At 42.9% G+C, this 18,564-nt stretch overlaps 1 protein-coding gene across 1 annotated transcript in view; it reads left to right on the top strand.

The window, feature by feature from the left end:
- Positions 1 to 1,504: 1,504 nt before the first annotated feature.
- The window catches only part of TBC1D8 (TBC1 domain family member 8), a 48,188-nt gene continuing 31,128 nt past the window's right edge, over positions 1,505 to 18,564 (top strand). The window contains exons 1-2 of the mRNA XM_062515036.1: positions 1,505 to 1,631; positions 15,340 to 15,495. Coding sequence (XP_062371020.1) covers positions 1,505 to 1,631; positions 15,340 to 15,495 — 283 coding nt within the window. The remainder of the gene's footprint in view (positions 1,632 to 15,339; positions 15,496 to 18,564) is intronic.

The following is an 18,564-nucleotide window of genomic DNA, read 5'->3' as shown; positions in this document are numbered from 1 at the left end:
TCTATATATGGAAATTAAATAGTTGCTTCACATAGAAATTGTAAAGAACACAGATCACACAGTGTTTACCAGATTGCAGCTGAGTACAGAATTTTGACTATTAAATGAACCCACTGGCAACTTGAAAGTAATCCACATGGGCAGCTAATTCCCAGCTAATAATTACTGCTGGGAATTAGTGCTAAGTAGTGCACTGCAGCATTGGTACCTTTCAAAAAGTTGGTACACAACTCGTGTAACTGTAGGCAGAGGTTGGGAAAGTGAAGCTCAGGTCTTAATCCCTAATCAAAACTCTCTATTTAGAGGGATCTTTGCTGAAATTTAGGTGTGATTTAACCCAAAGTGACTGAGGTCTTTAATCTAGAAGAGTGAGATTTAGCAGCCTGCTAAGTCAGTAATTATTTAATATTTGCAGTTAGCTGGAAAAGGAATGTGATGGAAAGAAAGTACACTGGTCATGTTTTAACCATAGAATAATAGAAAAGGTTGTGTTGAGGGATCTTAAAGATCTAGTTCCAACCCCTCTCCCATGGGCAGGGACATTTATTAGACCACGCTCAGAGCTCCATCCAACCTGGCCTTGAACACTGCAGGGATAAGGCTTCTCTGAGCAACCTGTTCTAGTGTCTCACTACCCACATTAATGACAATCTGTGTTAATAAAAAGGTAAAATACAGAATCAGAGGATTACCAACACAACGTGCTGCAGCAGTAACCATTTGTTCACATTCACAAACGATCCTGCCGACAGCTCAACCGCAAGCAGTGACAGATTATTTCTTAAAATTAGGAAAAAACCCGAACTGTAAAACTAAGATTCTGACTTTTCCCTTGCGATAGGAGGTTTCAAGCACCGGCCTTTAAATATCAAAGCAGCTGCCCGTTCACGCTTTAGGCTTAGATCTGGAAGGAAACAGGAAAGCAGCGACACCTCCAAACTCCCCTCCCCCCCCCAACCTCTCTCCAAGCCCAGGACACCCCTTCCCTTTCCCCTTCCCTTTCCCCTTCCTTTTCCCTTTCCCCTTCCCGCACTCCTGACGGCTCCGCGGCGGGGACCTGACCCAGCCGCTGTAGAATCCACACGGGAGCCGCCCGGCTGCGGTCCCGGCGGCAGGACACCCTCCAGGACCCCGGGGTACCGCGGGAGCCCCAGTGGGGTCCGTGTGGGGCTCGGGGCGCCCTGGCAGCCCCGAAAGGGAGAACCTGGGCCTCGCCCCACTCCCCCTCCCCGCGGCAGGAGCGCCCCGCCGTCCCCTCGGACGGCTCGGAGCAGCACGGCCCCGCCGCACAAAGCCCCCGGCTCCGCGGGAAGGGCGGCCCGTGCCCGGGCTCCTCCCTCGGCCCCTCCCCGGCGGCCGGGCCCGCGCCGAGGGAGCCGGAGCCGAGGGAGCCGGAGCCGCGCAGCCCGCGGGGGGCGATGTGACCCGGGCGGCCGGGGTGCGGTGCCGTGCGGGGCGGGCGGGCTCGGAGGGGGGAGAGAGCGGCACTTCGAGCCGGGGGAAGATGTGGCTGAAGCCCGAGGAGGTGCTGCTGAAGAACGCCCTCAAGCTGTGGGTCACGCAGAAGAGCAGCGGCTACTTCATCCTGCAGCGGCGTCGGGGCCACGGAGACGGTGGCGGCCGCTTCACGGGTACCTGGTGGCGCGGGGGTTCGGCGGGGAGCCGGGCCGGGCCGGGCCGGGCCGGGCTGTGCCGGGTGGCAGATCCCCCCCGCGCCTGCCCCACGGCAGCTTGAGGGGGGGGGGGGGCGCCGGGGCAGCCGCCGGCGGGTCGGGCTGCGGGAAGCGGGAGCGGCCTCTTTGTTCGGGCCGGGCGCGGGTGGCCCGGCCCGGCTCGGCGGTAGCGCGGGTCCCCCGCCGCGGGCGGTGCGGAGGCAGCGGCCGGCCGGGCCGTGGGGGCCGCCCCGGCTCCCCCCGAGTTGCCCGGGGAGCAGCTTCGCGTTTCTGTAGCCTTGAGCGCCGCTGAAGGCGCTTTTCTTGTCGCTTCCCCGCGCTCCCGGAGGGTTACTCGGCGTGACTAAGGGTGGGCGCGGAGCCCGTCGCGGGGTGCGGAGCCGGAGCCCGTGGCCGGAGGACGCAGCTGGGGAGAGCCGCGGGAGCTGCAGCCCGCGGGACTCGGCGGAGGTCCCTGGGGCCGGCGGTGGGAGGTGGAGGGATGCCGGGCTCACACACAGGGATGTGCTGCCCGTGCTCCCCCCGGGACCGTCCGCGACCTGCGGCTCGCCTCCTCTTTCTATAACGAGGGCTGTATAAGTACATACAGGACTCCTGGCGTTTGGACGGTACATGACATTACGGGGCGGGGGTTGTTAATTCGGTGTTGTGAAAAAGTGCGTTCCGTCTTATATTTTGCATTACTTATTCTACGGGTTACGGCGGCTGTAGATCCGGCACGTTATATCCATGTGGCACTCCAGATACGTGTAGTGAAGGACATGCACGGAGAAGGATCAGGCTCTACCCTCGCCAGCAGTGTGGATCCGTGAATAACTCCAGCGAGAATGATGTGTTAGGCTGAGCTGACGTTCTAGCGTAGGGAATTTGGGCCAAACTTTTGGCTCAAAAACAGCAGCAGCTGAATTCAAATAAACAATGCCTTGGAGAATTAATATAGTTTAACAGTGTAGTTCTTACTTAAAAGCAAATGCGGCTGTTTTGAGTATTATAAAGTGAGAATTTTTAATGGTAGCATATATATTTGAAAGAATCATCAGGTATTTTCAAAAATTAGTATTTTCTATGGAGTTTAAGAAGCTGCATTACCATGTTCGGTATTCATTTTATTAGAATCTTTTTTTTTCCTGAACTATTGACCCTTGCCATTTGGTAATAGTGCATTATTGCATTTTTTTTTTTTTTTTGTAAAATCAGAGCTTATCCTACCTATCCATAAAGTGCACAAAACTGAACTGTGGCTCAGTAGATTGCTTGCTATCAGTGTATCACTAATGAAATGGAACTTTTGCCAGCGAGTTAAAACGTTTAGCCTCCTATTTTCTTCTGCCTGCCTGTGTGGAAGTCGGGCCACTCTTTTGTGACACTAAAGATGATGTGGATTACTTTTCAGAGTTAAAAATAGCCGTTTACAGCTGCTTGATTTAGGTCCAGGTTCATGTTCATCGTGAGGTTCAGTTTCACAAATGTTAATGCTTTGTGTCTGTGCTTTTCACTACAGAAATTTGCAAGCTTAAACCAAACAAACGGCTTTTCTCTCTGGTTAAGTTTCAGGTGAATCATTTTGCTGAATCTACATTGCACAGTGCACAGGCTTGCTCAAATCTCTTTTGGCTGGCTAGGGAAAGCCACTCCTGTCTTGCACATTTTCCAAGGGAGCTGTCGATTCTGACAGTCTCTTAAACTGTTTGGAAATGTCTGCATTTAAAAGGGCTTAGAAATTTGAGTCCCAAAACCAAAATGCAAGAGTTACAGAGCATTAGACATAGCTGGGGTTAGATAGGGTAATTTTTTTTTCAGAGTTTTTACTTGCAATGAAGGAAATGGAGATGGGTACTGGGAAACAGCAAGGCTTTGTTGGTAAGCGTTTGCTTTCAGTGCAAAACTGACCTCCTGATTCTTGCTTTACATATCTGCAGACACTTAATTAGTACCTGTCTTTTCAAAACTGGCAGAAGGGCAGTAAAGCTCTGCCGTGTTTCAGAGTATGGTCTGCCAAGTGGTAAAGCCAAAAGTTAGAAGTTTTTGTTTGTTTTACTGGGGAAGCAAAGCTTAGGTGAGAACAATATCCAAATCTGTTTTCCCTTGATCCCTGGCCAATTGCAGTCACATTTCATGAAAAGGAAGAAGTTTCAAAGATGTGAAGATTGTGTACATGAGCACAGGTGCCACAGTAGAAGAGAATCTCATAGGTCCTGCAGGGAGGAGGAGGCTGCATGTCCTGGGGCTGTGTTAGACTCGATGTAGGGTGAGCAGAACAAAACTCTCAGAATATTAGATTTCAAACGAGTGTAGAGGGGGCAGCTGACCACCTGGGATATAATTTGCTTTCAGCAGGGTGGAAGGGTGCGATGGCTGGCTTGCCCTTGTGCATGTTACCACAACATGGTATTTGCACTGAACCTGTGTGAGGACATCTGTTTTATGGCCCAATCCTCATATTTGCCTGTCTTTCTTCTAGAACGCTTCTTTGTTCTTACCAGGGCATTTTAACTATTAGGTAAGAGTATGTTAGCACAGCTGGAGGGTATATTTTATGTGGATTTAATTCCTGAAGAATGGACTAAAGACAGTCTCTTGCACAAAAGCACTTTTTTTCCTCATATCTGTGTTTCTTTGTGTACTGTGTTTTTGTCAGACGCTGAGCAGATGTTCATAAGTGAGAGACTCTATTTCCTACTGTTATTTAATTTGTGTCCTAGGGCAGTTCCCAAATGCACACTGGGCTTGCAAGCAGAGGGTACAAACAGTGATGGGGGTTGTATTTAACTCTTCATTACTTGACCAGTCTCATTCTGCTTTCTGTTCCTTAGGGATATGCTTTTTCACGTGAATGTTTAACTTGCCTCTTTACCTGGATCTCTACTTGACAGCTCAGCTGGATCAGAGACTTAATAAGGAAATTGAAAATGTTTAGAAATATGTTAAAAATCTGAATTATAATTTTTAAAATTAGTTATTAATTTAAGTTATAGATTTAAAGAAATTATTTAGCTCATCAGTGTCTGTTGATTGTGGTGTTTTCTTTGCCTAATTGGAGGGCACTGTAGTGATCCCTACAGAGAAGTCTTGCCATATAGGCATGACTAACAGATCGAAGTTAGTTGGATTTCATGCTTGCTGATGTCTTTGCTTCTGATATTACATATTAATGGTAAGCTGCATATGACAGTAATAAAAAATACTGTCAAATGTTTTATGGTAAATACTGCCAGATGGTTTAGCCTTTAAGTGGATCACTACTTTAATTTTTAGGAAGAGATGTTGAAACCTTCATGCACCTTCCTCTTCGCATTTTGACAGCAAAACTGCTTGTTCTGGGATGTGTTGGGAAGGATTTCATCACAAGTCCTGGACTGAGTCTTTCACTCTTCCCAAGCAGCCAGTGTTGCAGTTTTTGTTTATACAGTACTTCACATTGCACACTGTTAGCATATAAAAACCCACTTAGCAACACTTGTGAATCTTTCCTTTTATAAATAAGGTTAAATAAGACCTCAAAATGAACTCTTGTTTCAAGCAGCTTTATTTCTGGTTGAGTTACTGTGGTACTTTGACTTCTTGGTTGAAGTAGATCAATAAAAGATTATGTTTTGTTCCTGTTTTACCCATGTTTTTAATTTAGCTATGATATTTTCCCTACTCTTCTTCCAACCTCCATTTTCAGCTCAGGGTGCTTTCCAGGCTGGATGTAATTTTGTGTTATTTGCAACTTGTAGAGGATGAACATTTTAAAAGGAAATTAATTTATTTTTCAGCTCTTCAAAAGCTTTACAGTTCATAACTTTAAATATAATAGAATGGCAGAAAAAAAAGCATCATCTGTATATAAATCTAAACCTTATTGCTTTAATAAAAATAAATGTGATAGGCATGGCAAATACATTTCCCAGTTTCATCTTAGGATTTAATTTTTTTCTTTCAAATAAAATTCTTGCAGGGCAGTAGTTTTTGAACTCATCTACCCAGTACCTCTTGGTTGTGAGTGGAGAACTGACTGGTTTGTGTGATAGGACCTTTCTTCCTTATTTTCCCTTTGCTTGGGTATTACTTTTTTTTAAGGTGTAAAATGGTTATTGATAAGCTCTGGATTTTTTTTCCTGGAAATTAAAAATTAAAAGATCTTTTGCTGCTCTTTCATACTCTACTGTCCAGGCAGTCCTGTAATCATTGCCAATACCTCAGCTTTTAGTGGCCCTGCGCATCTCCCAAGGTCATGGAGTCTATTTCTGGGAAAGGCAGCAAGAAGACCACAGTGGATGAAGATTCCTGCAACTCAGATGGGAAATTCGTCTAGATTGCTCCTGTTACATTGTAGCAGAAGAGGGTCCAAAATACAAGAAGACTTGGATTTTTCCTAGGGAATGCAAATGAGAATCCCCATGGTATTTTTTACTTTCTGGAGGGGCAAAAGACAAAATGAGTAGCATATTCATAGAATCATATTAAAAGGTCTATCCCTATGCAGCTTTGAAAAAAATGTTCCTTTTTGTCATAAGATATGTTCAGGATACCAAAATAAATTAGGGTCAATCTGAGCACTAATGAAAAAAACTCCAGACTGAACAGAACACTTCCATTTTAAATTAAGGAGTTTGAGGAGAGGAAGATGCCACAATACGGATGTTAATAAAAGAGATTAGTAATGTTTACTGTCAGTATTCATGGTTTTGTTTCCTTAAGGAACAGCTCTCTGAAGCCTTGCACAGGAGAAGGAGAAATATGCATACTTTATTGAAAGCTTGGACTCATGTCAAAACATTATCTAGCCTTGCCCATAAGTGGAATTCAGATCAGTAGGGATTTTTCCCCTTTTTTCTCTCTTTATTTTACTGTAACATTTTTTTGAGGAGAATGCATACTTACAAGTGCTTTCCCAAGAGATGGCTTCTCTGTTACAGTGTTTGGCCAAGAGGCATGAGCTGGAAGGAAGGATAGGAGCAGGGTACCAGGGTACTACCTGCAGAGTCAGGCACCCCAGTTCCTGACCTCTGAGCCCCCTGAGTTGTGTGTGCCACTCTGGCCCCTTCTGCTTGCCTTTCTGTGGCGAGTTTCCTGCTCCTGAGCACTACTGTGGTGCTAAGATGGCTAAGGTGAAATGCACTTGTGTTGAAATGTTAGCAGTGTGTTAAGTGCTAGTACTGAAGTACCTGTGCTTGAAATGGAGCAGCTGGGTTGTGTCTGCATAGACTCTGACCACCACCTCTTGCAAGACTAATCCAGTAAACACCTACAGTGGCTTTTTATTTTCATGCTGTGGAGGCCAAATGGCACAGAAAAAGGCAGGAAAAACCTAGAATGATTTGGGCTGGAAGGACCTTAACAACCATCTAGCTCAAACCCTTTGCCATGGGCAGGGTCTGCTCCCACTACACCAGATTGCTCAGACCCCTACTCAGCCTGACCTTCAACTACTTCCAGCATAGGGCATCCACAATTTCTCAGGGTAACCTGTTTTCTCATAGAAAAAATTGTCTTCCCTATAAAATAATTGAGCATGTCACTGGTGGCAGAGTTAATGTAGGACTAGTTTTGTCTATTCAGCATTATTTACAGCACCTGCCCAAAAAGAGAGAGACTTCTTCATATTCCCCCGAGTAGTGGTGCATGTCTGACTAATTTACAGGGCTGCAGCAGCAACTTGTGTATCTCTTCTTGTCCATTTTCAGGTGGAAAACAGTTTCAGGTATTTTTACTTGTAACATGAGAACCAAAGCATTTGGCTCAGTGGCCTTCAGAGCTATAAAAATAGGTTTGGCTTGAACTGGACTGATGGCACAGGACTGAGATAAGCAGCTGTGAGTGCTTTGCCATGGCAGCATGCCCACCTGAGGAAACAGCCTGTGGGGAAGCAGTGCTGGGGAGAAACAGTCAGTGCTCTGGGGTGGGGATGCCAATTCCACCATTCCAAGAGAGACAGTGCATAATTCATACCACTTCTTGTTTGGTCTCTCCCACTGCGTGTGGTGGTCTGACACAAGCACTGAGCATCACATCTGGGGATATGGGAGTCATGGGGACAATGGGACACCAACTCCCACAGTGAAATGCCTAAACTGCCCGCATTTCTCATGTCCACCTTCTCCCCAGAGCACTGGGATCTAGGCATAATGATTAAGTAATTTGTTACAATTTGTTTCTACATACCAGGTTGAAAAAAGTCCCAGTTCAACTAAAACAAATTTACCCAGTGTCAGTGTTTGATCTGGCAAGGTCTGTGGTAGAAGTAATGTAAGGGCTTGGATGTTAGGTATTTTCCTGGGTGAATAAATACTTGGAGCATTAGGTCTTTATGCTGAAATCTAATGTTGTCTATGCTTATCTTTCAGTGTGGTGAGCCCTTATCATTTCAAAGGAAACAGCCTTCCTACAGCCGTTGGAGGAGTCCTCCTTCACCATTTTTCTTATGTACTTACCCAAATATGTTTTGCAACTCTTTTTTTTTTTTTTTTTTTCTGGTGGATGGTAGAAGTGTAATAAATCCAAATGGGTACTGTATGGTATCAAAACCTGTTTATAGAATTTTGCAAAATTCAACAAGGACAGTGTGGTTGCATTAGGCTGTTGTTATTAGCCGCTTTACATAATTGATGGTGTTATTATCCATCAAAAACATGGATCAAAAACACAGTGGCCTAAGTGAAATCAACAACCTGATAAACATCTGAGTTTTGAACTTTTAGAGAAATCAGATCAAGATGATATGTCAGATCTAGAGATGTCTCCAAACATTTATGCTGGGGGCCCCCACTGGCCAACAGTAGCTTCACTGCCACTGCCCTTGGCTGTATCCTACCTTGGTGCAGCTCTAAAACTTCCACCTTAGCCTATAACACCCAGGGCCTGTCACTCTCTGGGTAGGCTGCAAGAGGTAAAGATAGAGGCTCCAGTGTTCCTCATTGCATGCATCTCAGCCCTGGGTCTTGTATTGGGCCATCCATGGGGTCAGGGTCACAAATTAGGGCTCCTGGGTGGTGGGGTAGTGGAGGCCTGATGAAAACCAGCTTCTTAGTCCCCCCATCCCTCTCTCAGCAAGGACACTGGTCCTAGGGAGAGTTTCTGATATGCCTTGCAGAGCCAGGCAAGCAATCTGTGCTGTTTGATGCTGAACCAGGAGAGCCCTTTTGTCAGACTGATCTTATCCTGGTTGGTGTGAAAAGCAGCTTTCTGTTTCAGCTGGAGCGTGGTGAACGGAAGGCAGGGGGTAGGGAACGGGTACATCCAAGTGTCCCTGTGTCCCTCCCTGTGTTCTGCCTGGTGGTGGGCTGTTCCTTCAGCCAGTTTGCTTTCTTCCTCTAGCATGGCTGATTGCTGCCCACATGGCTCTTCTGACATTCTAATTGTTTGCAAATCATTGCGGGATAGAGGAAGCTATGTGAAGTGTAATTAGGATTCAGGGTATGAAGTGCTTCTCTGCCTCAAAGAGCCAAGATTAATTCTGCTTTCTTGAAGCTGTTAGTTCAATTTCGTTGTCCTTAAAAAAAAATCCAAACCTTTATTTTTATGATCATGTGAATTGTTTGATTTGTTCTTTTCTCCCAATTCCCATACCTAAACAGCTTAGAGTGATTCTTGCAGCTATTGGCTCTCTTTGTAAAACTGCAACCACTGGGAAGCAATCAGTACTGTACTGTTAGCTCCTTCCACTGCCTGGAAGAGCTTTGTCCTTTCCAGTAAAAGTACAGCTTTTTTTCAGACAACTGGGCTTATTTTTCTTTTTGCCCCCAGCTTTCTGTGGTGGAACAGATGTAGCAAGCAGCAGTGAGCTCCCAAGGATGAATATGAAGACATGCTTTTCACTTCATGGTTTTGCACTGGAGCAATGCTGCTCTGTGACTGTAATTGCAAAAACCCCAATTTGGTAGTTTTGTCTTACAAAAATAACCTAGTCTGATTGAAAAAAAAAAAAAGAGGGTATGAATACTTAAAGCATGGCTTTGCATAGTATGAGTGAGTAGCCACCAACTGCTCTTTTCTATGCCCCTGCAGATCAGCCACTGCAGTCCCTAGAGACCATGTGGTTCCATCATTTTCTTGACTCTGAAAGTGCCAGATGCCTGCAGCCAAAAGAAACCTCAGCTTTGGAGTTGCTGAGCATCTTGGCAATCTGCTTTGGGTCCTTGTAAGGTGGTGGCCTTGTGCATGTTTTCTTGGAAGGGCTAGATTTGGCAGAAACTCTTAAGTCAGGCGTTGTTGCACATCTGTCCAGCTGAGCTGGTCTCAGATGTGGTGGAAATCTCAAGTATTTTTTTTTTTCAAAGTAGACTTAGAAAAAGGACAGTTTTCTCTCTGCTTCAAACTTCTGCAGCAGTCTGTTTGTATACAGTGACTAAAGGTGTTCCCCAGGATGCTGGAGAAGCAGGCTGGACTCTGTCACCCCTTTGATTTTGCTAGAGAGGGTGCAAGTGCTTGATTTGGGAAGTTCAAGGCTGTGTGGGAACAGGTGCCTCTGTGCATCTGACCCACTGTTCCCCAGATTTAAAAAATGCCATCAGAATTTCTTACTGACCAATTGCAGGTACCCCATGTAGTTGCTTCTTTTAACTACACTGGGTTTCATTCCCTACTTTGTAATGTATGGATGAGTTCATGTTAATCAAAAGATCCTGGCTATGGTGACTAAATGTCTTACTTAAAAAACAAGTAGAACTGAAAGGGTAACAATGCTGAGTGTTGTAAAACTTCAGGCTTCCTTATCACTTAGATTTAAATCTCCTTTTTTTTCCCTTCTCCCCCTTTCTCTTCCCCCTGTGCCCCCCTCCCACCACCCCCACCCCCCAAAAAGAAAGAGAAGCAGTGTCAGCTTTGGCCTTTTGGTTTTATTTTTTGGGAGGGTTTTATTAACTTATTAGTCCCAGACTCCTAAGTGTCCCTCTGCCTTGTAGCATGGTTTAGCTGCTGAAACAGCTGCCCCGTTTTTGAGTAGTTCTTTAAGAATTCCTTTTAAGGCCTTAAATATATGATGGAGATAGGTAGAAATCATCTTGCTGTGTGTAGAGGGTGTCTTGGACTGCCTCATGAATGTTGTCATAAAAGGTGGAAAACAGATAGTGTTTCAGTTTGAGTTCAGCTTTACTCATCCTCTGCCCCATGTTGTGGAAGTTTAAAACGATTTTAGAAATCCCATGTGGATGATTAACAGTGACTTGGAAAAGGAGCCTGCATTCTTTAGTTTGAAATATAAGGAACATTTAGTAGAAGTTGGTGTAAAGTTAACTTAATGTAAACATGTTCCTTTTCCTAGATAAGTTATGAACATGACACAAGAGAAACTGTAATGGGATCTTTTATCTTTGTGTGAGGGAAGAAATAATATCTTCAAAGATGAAGAGTAGTGCATTTTGGATAGTTCATTAGAGAACCTGATCCTTATAGAAATATCATTGATTTATGTTTCTGTTTGTATGTGTGTGAAGAAATGCTCAGCAAATTCGTAGTGCATGGCGTCATGTTTGTGTTCTATTTGGTTACAGGTTGACCTCTGTAAAGGAGAGACAGTACCTACCTGTTGTAGAATTTGAGATTGTTCCTTGCTAATTTTTATAATTTGGTTTATTTCTTGTATTGTATCCATAGTATGAGTGTACATTTGATACAAATAGATATGCAGTTGGAACTACAACAGGCTTGTTTTAGCTGGAGATATCCAAGTATTTTCTTTATTCAAGCAACCAAATATACATGAAAGTAGATGTTTCAGTGAAATAAAAACTACCAAGTAAAGCGTGGGATTTCTAGGGAGTTTTCCAGATATGTTTTATAAATTTACTTCTGAAAAATACAGATAGATGTTGCCTCTATCCGAAATCCAGCTTCCAGCTGAAGAGTTTAGATTTATTGAGGAGAAGCATATAATTTCAGTAGAAAAGGGTCTTTCTACTTCTCCTGTGTTCTTCTCTTTATGTGTTAAAAGTATGCATATTATACCAGACATTTGCATGTGAATGTTAGTCTAAAAATATTCTTTCTGCATGAAGAAACTTACACCTTTTGAGGAACCTGCAATGTTCTGTCAGAGTTCATGGAAGGCTTTGTAAACCCATGTCTGCAGCTTTCCATAGTACAGTTACTGTACAGTTAATTACTTCTCCTGAAATATTTCTTTATCTTGGGAGATCAGATCAAGTTGGTGAAGTGGCACATTAAAGGGGAAGAGCTACTCTGAACTTTTAAGTTCCTCCCAAATATCTTGTTTCATGAAGGGTAAAAAAAATTTAAAAAAGAAAAAAAAAGAAAAAGGGAGTTTTGGGAAGAAAACCAGGGTAGCACTTCTCTGTTCCTCTTCTGTTTCATTTTCATTTTTTGTTGTCCTGAAGTATAAATGGTTTCACTGTTGTCTGTGATGTGGAAGAGGTATGCATCATCCTGACTGAAGCTGAAGCATCAATATGTGAGCCAGAGACTCAATGTAATTTATCTTGCTGGCCAGATAACCTTCTGGATTTTTAAACAGATTCCGTTTTATAAGAGACCCTTCCATGGAACCAACTGTTTGGACATGTTATGAGAAAGATGTTTGCTCACAAGCTGGGTATTTTTCAAAGCAGGTTTCAGAATCAGTGTACTGTGTGTTTCTTCACTCAGAGATCTTTAGATTGGTTGTTTTTCAATGTTATGATGCAAAAGTTACCCCAAATGAATTATGAGGCAACTTGCACTGGAAAAATTTTGCCTCTAGTTTTTGTAATTTTATTGCTACCACAGTTTCAACTAAATTACCATATTCGCCAGGGTGTGTATATTAGTGTTGAATCCTTTTCATGCTTCTGCAAATGCAGAAGTAATCTCTTTTCCCTGTTCTCTACCTTTCTTAGTCTCTCATCCAAAAAATAAAGGAGCCCCAAACACAGGGATGGGACCCACTCTTTGTACTTGCTCAACTTCAGCAGGACTTGCTCTTATTTTCCTTTGCTGCCCTTATGTCCCCTCTGCAGCAACCCCACCGCAGCCCCTCCTGGCAGAGGTGGGACAGGACAGGAGTCCCTGTCAGCCAGAGCAGGGGCTTAGAGTGATTTATGTGTGGGGTTGCTGTCCCTTTGCAAAGCCCTCATAGATGGGCCAGGCTTTGTTCTGGCAGGTATCCTGTTGGCCATACTCTTTTTCTTCTCTTTGAGTCTTGGTTTTGGCTCCTCTTTGTCATCCTGAGTTAATATTTTAGCTGTGGGTAGTTTAGAAAAGGGAGGTGATTATTTTTGGTACAGTTGAAGGAGGAGTGGGTTTCTTTTTAATAGTTTGTAAGCAAAATGAAATTGTAAGCAGAAGTAAACAGTGAGAAGAGGAATTGGGTTTTCTGGTCTGTTATTCAGGAAGAGAAAAAGGAATTAATTTTGCACAGGCTAAGAATTAGTAAAGCAAAACTTTGCAGCTGCTTCTGTGCTTTCATGTGTTTCTTCATGGTTTCTGAAAGGAAAAAGGTATTTCACAAATCAGATGTTCATTAAGCATTTTCCAGGGATTTTGGTAGCACTTGCTGTTAGTTGACTTTTTCCTATGACTTGAGTGAAATGAAAAAGAAATCATTCTCCTAGGCCTATCATCAGGAGAAAACATGTGCAACACAGAAATTTCTTCTTTTTCTTTTCTGTGGTATCTCAATTCTTCTGAAATTTGAAAGTTAAACCCTATTTTTTTTTTCTCTGCATCGTTTGATTCCCTCTCACTGGCTTTAATCCAGCTGTTTTGAAGACTGCTAAACACTAAAGTTTTCTGCATACTGTTTTCTGTGAGCACAGCTGATTTGCTACCTTTTATACTAGGATGAGTTTTTATGCGTTTTTCTTGTAGTTATAGGAGAGCATGTAGCAATTTCTGGTATTATATGTGTCATCACTCTGCAAATTCAGATCTCCATTTTAAATAGATGGGTGTAATATCTGGTCACATATTTAAGTGAGAAAAATGTTTCACTGTACAGTTTTAAGACATCTTGTGTCCAACTTCTGCTTGTCTTTGTAAGCATCATCCATGTTGTGTGTGTATGCAAGGAGGAAGTATTTAATATAGTTTTCTTTACTCTCAGGTTATTGATGCTGTTCCATGTGACCTTCTTACAGCTTCTAGACCGGAAAGTGGTTAAAATGCCATTTGGTTGTGTTATACTCAAATTAATTACCTGTCATTTCTTATCCAAGTGAGAACGCAAATAGGACTTTGTAGGTCTCCATTATTTCCATAAATCAGTTGGGTGATGGACTGGAGAATGCCATATTTAAAACATCATGTGGTGCCAAGGGCTGGCAAACCTTTTGGAGATGGAGATTAGTTCCTTTTGTGTTAGGTTAATGGTGAAGAAACAAAAATATAACAAGTTGAAAGAGTTACATGTGCAAAGTGAAAAAGAAGTATTGCAGAAAACTTCCTAGATACTTTAGGGATAAAAGAAGCATGGTAAAACTGTTCCTCATTCTCTGCCATCTCTCTCCTTAGGAGATTGTGTCTCTGCAGGATGCACAGGAAAATTGAATATAAATCTGCCCTGAATTGCTATTTGTAAGCACCATATACCAATTCTGAGTTACTTTAACATGCCAGCTTGCAAATCATGGCATTCAGATAACTTTTTCATTGATAGCTTAGTTTTGCCCACTCAGGGGAATGTGTAGCAAGAAACTCCAGGAACTCCAGGTGTTCTCCACCCTGGAAAGTCTTTTCTGGGGTCAGCAATTGTAGCAGCTCTTCAAAGTGAATTTGTGTGTATTGAAATCAAGTGCTGTTTTACAGTGGGATACTGCTGCAAGCTTTCTTGGATACAATAGTACATATACAAGACACAGGAGGTGATCCTCCATTCTGCTAGTGGCTGAGACTTCAGTAGCAGTGAACACCAGGTCCACTTGAGAGTGTCATGCTTAAAGATAAGCTGGAGAGATTCCAGTGTAAGTTCAAGAACAGTGAGGTGTTTGAAAAATGTGACCCTTAAGGAAGAGGTGAGTTGATTTGGGTTTCTTTAGAAAAAGAGAAATCATTAAAGGGTGGGAAACCAAGATGTTACTTTTTCATTATGTTGAGCGTTAATATCAGAAGTGTCTGTGGCCAATTACTCTGCATGTTCCAGGGAGCAAGATTAATTTCCAGCAAGAAAGTTTAAGTTTTTGGTAGTTTACTTGTTTGTTTAGGGTAGCATTGTTTGTTTGGGTTTTTGTTTGGTTCTGTTTTATGTTTTGTTTGGTTGTTTTTGTTGGTTTTGGTTTTTGTTTGTTTGTTTTGGGGTTTTGTTGTGAGAATATTTGATGAAAACAGTGGAAGAGGCTACTTGGGGAAGTTGTTGCATCTTGATTATGGTAGGTTTTGAAGAACAGGTTAGACGAACACCACTTACAGGTGTATTTACCAAACACCACTTACATAGGTGTACTTATCCAACTTCAGAGCAGGGCTGGAACAATAACTTCTTAAGATGCCCTCAGGTCTTTCCACTTCAGTTCTGTGGTTATATACATATATATGAGGCAAAACCAGAAACACAGAGAATTCTGTATGCTTTTGATCTTCTAATCTGGTTTGCCTTTTGCATTCTGAGCACCTGTAAATCACAGCATAAAGCTGGGGAAGAAACGTTACCATTACATTCTGTATTTTAATTTTACGGCTTTAAATGTGGAACAGCTTGCAGGCTACAGAAGTGAAAACTGGCATTAATCCTCTTCCCCCCCTTTTTTCTTTGCAGGTCGCTTGGTTGGTGCCCTGGATGCCGTGTTAGACTCTAATGCACGTGTTGCTCCGTTCCGAATTTTACTCCAAGTTCCAGGCTCACAGGTTTACTCTGCCATTGCATGTGGTGAGTTATTGAATGGATCAGAAGTTTACTGGGCCATAGCTATTGGTGAGTCACAGATGGAAAACCCCAAACCGATTCTGAGCATGGTCAGTGTCTGCATGTCCAGGAAGCTCCAGGTAACCCCAGCTAGTTGTATGCGTGTGCAAATCTTGTTTAACAACCAAATTAACCTCTGGTTAAAATCACTGAGAAAGTGTTACATAGGAACATTAAGTTTCAGTGGAAAAGTTGTTTAGCTGAGGGTGGTTTGCTGTGTTAATTTTCTCGGTTGCAAAGTAGTCTGGTTCTGTTCCTATGCATATCTTTTCCTACAGTAGTAGTAGTCCCTTACAGCAAGAAGCTACTTAGTATAGGCTTTTACCAGCCTAATCTTTCACTTGGTTACTGTGAAATGTCTTCACACACTTTACTATAATGAAATATAGCTGAAATTTAAAAAAATGAAATATAACTGAAATTAAACTGAATTTGAAGATTTACGAGGGAAAGTTGTCAGGGAGGGAGGGAATGTAAAGTTCCTGATCTGTTACACACTAATCCTTTTTGCAATGTCTCTGCAACTTCTGAAAGTCAAGCTCGTCTTCAGGAACTTGATATTGACATGAATTGCAGCGACCCAGTAAAAGCCATCTGAAGTTCCATTCATCCCACTGTTGCTTGGCCAGTGTGAAAGGCTGTTCTTATCCCTTCTCCTCCCATCTGAAAAATCCTAGCATTGAAATTTAAAGTAGTTTTTCTTTAGGGATAGTTCAAAGCTGTGACTGGGGAGCATTTGGAAGCAATTTGTTAATGACAGGGTGGCCAAATCCTGGAAGAGGATTCCTTCTGTGGAATGGTTGTGGTTGATGTCCCACCAAACCTGCCAGTGTTTAAGAGGCATTTGGACAATGTCCTTAATAACTTCTCTTAGTCAGTCCTGAAGTGGTCAGGCAGTGGGACTAGATGATTCCCAGGACTTCAAGGAAAACCAGGAGAGCTTCCTGAAATGCATCAATAACAAAAAGAAAACAAAGAATAATGTGGGCCTATTACTAAATGAACATATTGCCCAGAGAGGTTGTAGAGTCTCCCTTACTGGGGACTTTCAAGAACCATCTGGGCACAATCCTGTGCAGTATATACTGGGATAACCTTGCTTGACCAGGGAGGTTGAACCTGATGACCCATTGTGGTCCCTTCCAACCTTTCCCATTCTGTGATTGTTGTAGATCCCTTCCAACTGAAAATATGCTATCCTATTCTATTATTTCAAGCCATGCAGATCAAGCCATGGAATAGGTAGATAATAGAGTTTGACACAGTAGTCCTATAAATGGAAGAGTCAATTTATATATTCACCCTAACCCTTTCCTCTGTAAATGCTCATCCATCAATTTTTCCTTGGATCAGCAGAGATCCCTCAGCATCTTCTCCATTAATACTGGGATTTTTTTCCCTGGGCCAGATGTGTGTGTGAAGAAGCTTACGTAAAATCTATTTGGGCTGTTTTTGTTTTGGCTAGGTTTTCTTTGTTTTGCAATTGCTCTGTGCTTTCTATCCCTCCTCCCCTCTTTTTTATAATTAAGTAAAGCTGTCTCATGGAGAAATTTAGGACCTTCAAGGCTGTTACAACCCTGTGATGTAACCAGGTAACTTTCACTGGAAAAGTGTTGCTTTCATGGCTTCTTGATTGTTTGAACATTTGAACATGCAATACTACTTTCTGGAGCTGATCCTTGCCCCACCTACATTCTTACTGCACACAGAATTTGGTTTGTTTTTTTTATTTTTTTGAAGGAGCTACAAATGAAAAACTTGCTGGGTTGGAATGGCTAAGGATTTTGCTGAGACAAACTTACATGATTAATGTTTTCTAAAATTCTCCTTAGCTCTTCTGAATGATTGCTCATCCCTGAGAAAATGAGACTTATAGAGCGGAAAGCAGGGGGTCTGTTTTGTGTGCTGCATGGGTAGAACATGCACAGTTGCCAGAGCTGTACAGAACTAAAGAACCATGGCAGCAGAAGCTGTTTGTGAATAATATTGCTGCTGTGAAGCCCTGACATGAATGTCCAGGGGAGAGCTGGCAATAGGAGTCAGAGGAGCATCACCCAACCCCTTCTTGGGAAGCTGAAGAAGGACATTCCCCATACAGAAGAGGCCATTGCTGCTCACCCAGCTCTGCCCTGTCTGAGAGAGGCATTTCATTCATGCACACATGGTGTTAGGAGTCTCTTACTGGCTTTGGAAGGAGCAGTGAGTCAAATTAAAGTTCCTGCTGCTCTATAGCAAGGACAATGAGCAGCTTCAGGAGCTCCTTCCAGTCTCCCAGTGTAACTTCATTGTGGATAACCATCATGTCATCAGGCAGTTAATTTAAAATTAATTAAAATGACATTTTGCATTGTGTGCTGGCAGTCCTCTGTTCCAGGAGCTGTAGGCTTAAATGGTAATGTATGAATAAGGGTCAGATCTGTGTTACAGACATTTGCAAATCTCAGAGGGGTGCTAGGAAGTCTGATCCTTGCACAGCTGTTGTGGCAGAGTTGTTTTAATCATGTTATACCAGTGCAGGAAGAAAAAAAAAAGGTTAACCTCACCCCTTGTGCAGAGCCACTTGAAATTTTCCTTTCAGAAGGTTCATGGCCAAAACAGAATCTCAGATCCCAGTCAAGCAAAGTTGATTTTAGGAGAGGGAGAGCAAAGGATTTGGTGATAAGTGGTTTTAAAGAAAATATATTGAGGAATGAGGCAGTGGTTAGACAAAACACTTGGCATGAGCAGGTGAAGATGATGGGTAGAAGGTGGAATAAAATTCTGCACAGAACATCAGCACAGGAAGAAGAATACAGAATGGAAATAAAAGATTGGCAGTGCTTGAGTCAAATGACAGGACAACTTTAAACTACAAAATAGAAATTAGAAATAAAGAAGGGACTCAAAAAGTTGAGTTGACCTGACCAAATGAAAGGGCAAAAATGATCTTTTGGTATTTGAACAGAAACCCTGGAGGCAGGCAGGAGGGATTGCAGGACCCCCTGTGGGATATAGCAGCTGCCTGGGCTCTGAGCAGTCCCAGTAGCGTGAATGCTACTATGAAAGGGAACTTGCTCACAGCTTATTTCACAAGAGGCA

This window comes from Cinclus cinclus, chromosome 2 (genome assembly GCF_963662255.1).
Source record: "Cinclus cinclus chromosome 2, bCinCin1.1, whole genome shotgun sequence".
Taxonomy (NCBI): Eukaryota; Metazoa; Chordata; class Aves; order Passeriformes; family Cinclidae; genus Cinclus; species Cinclus cinclus.
This window is presented reverse-complemented; position numbering and strand designations above follow the sequence as displayed.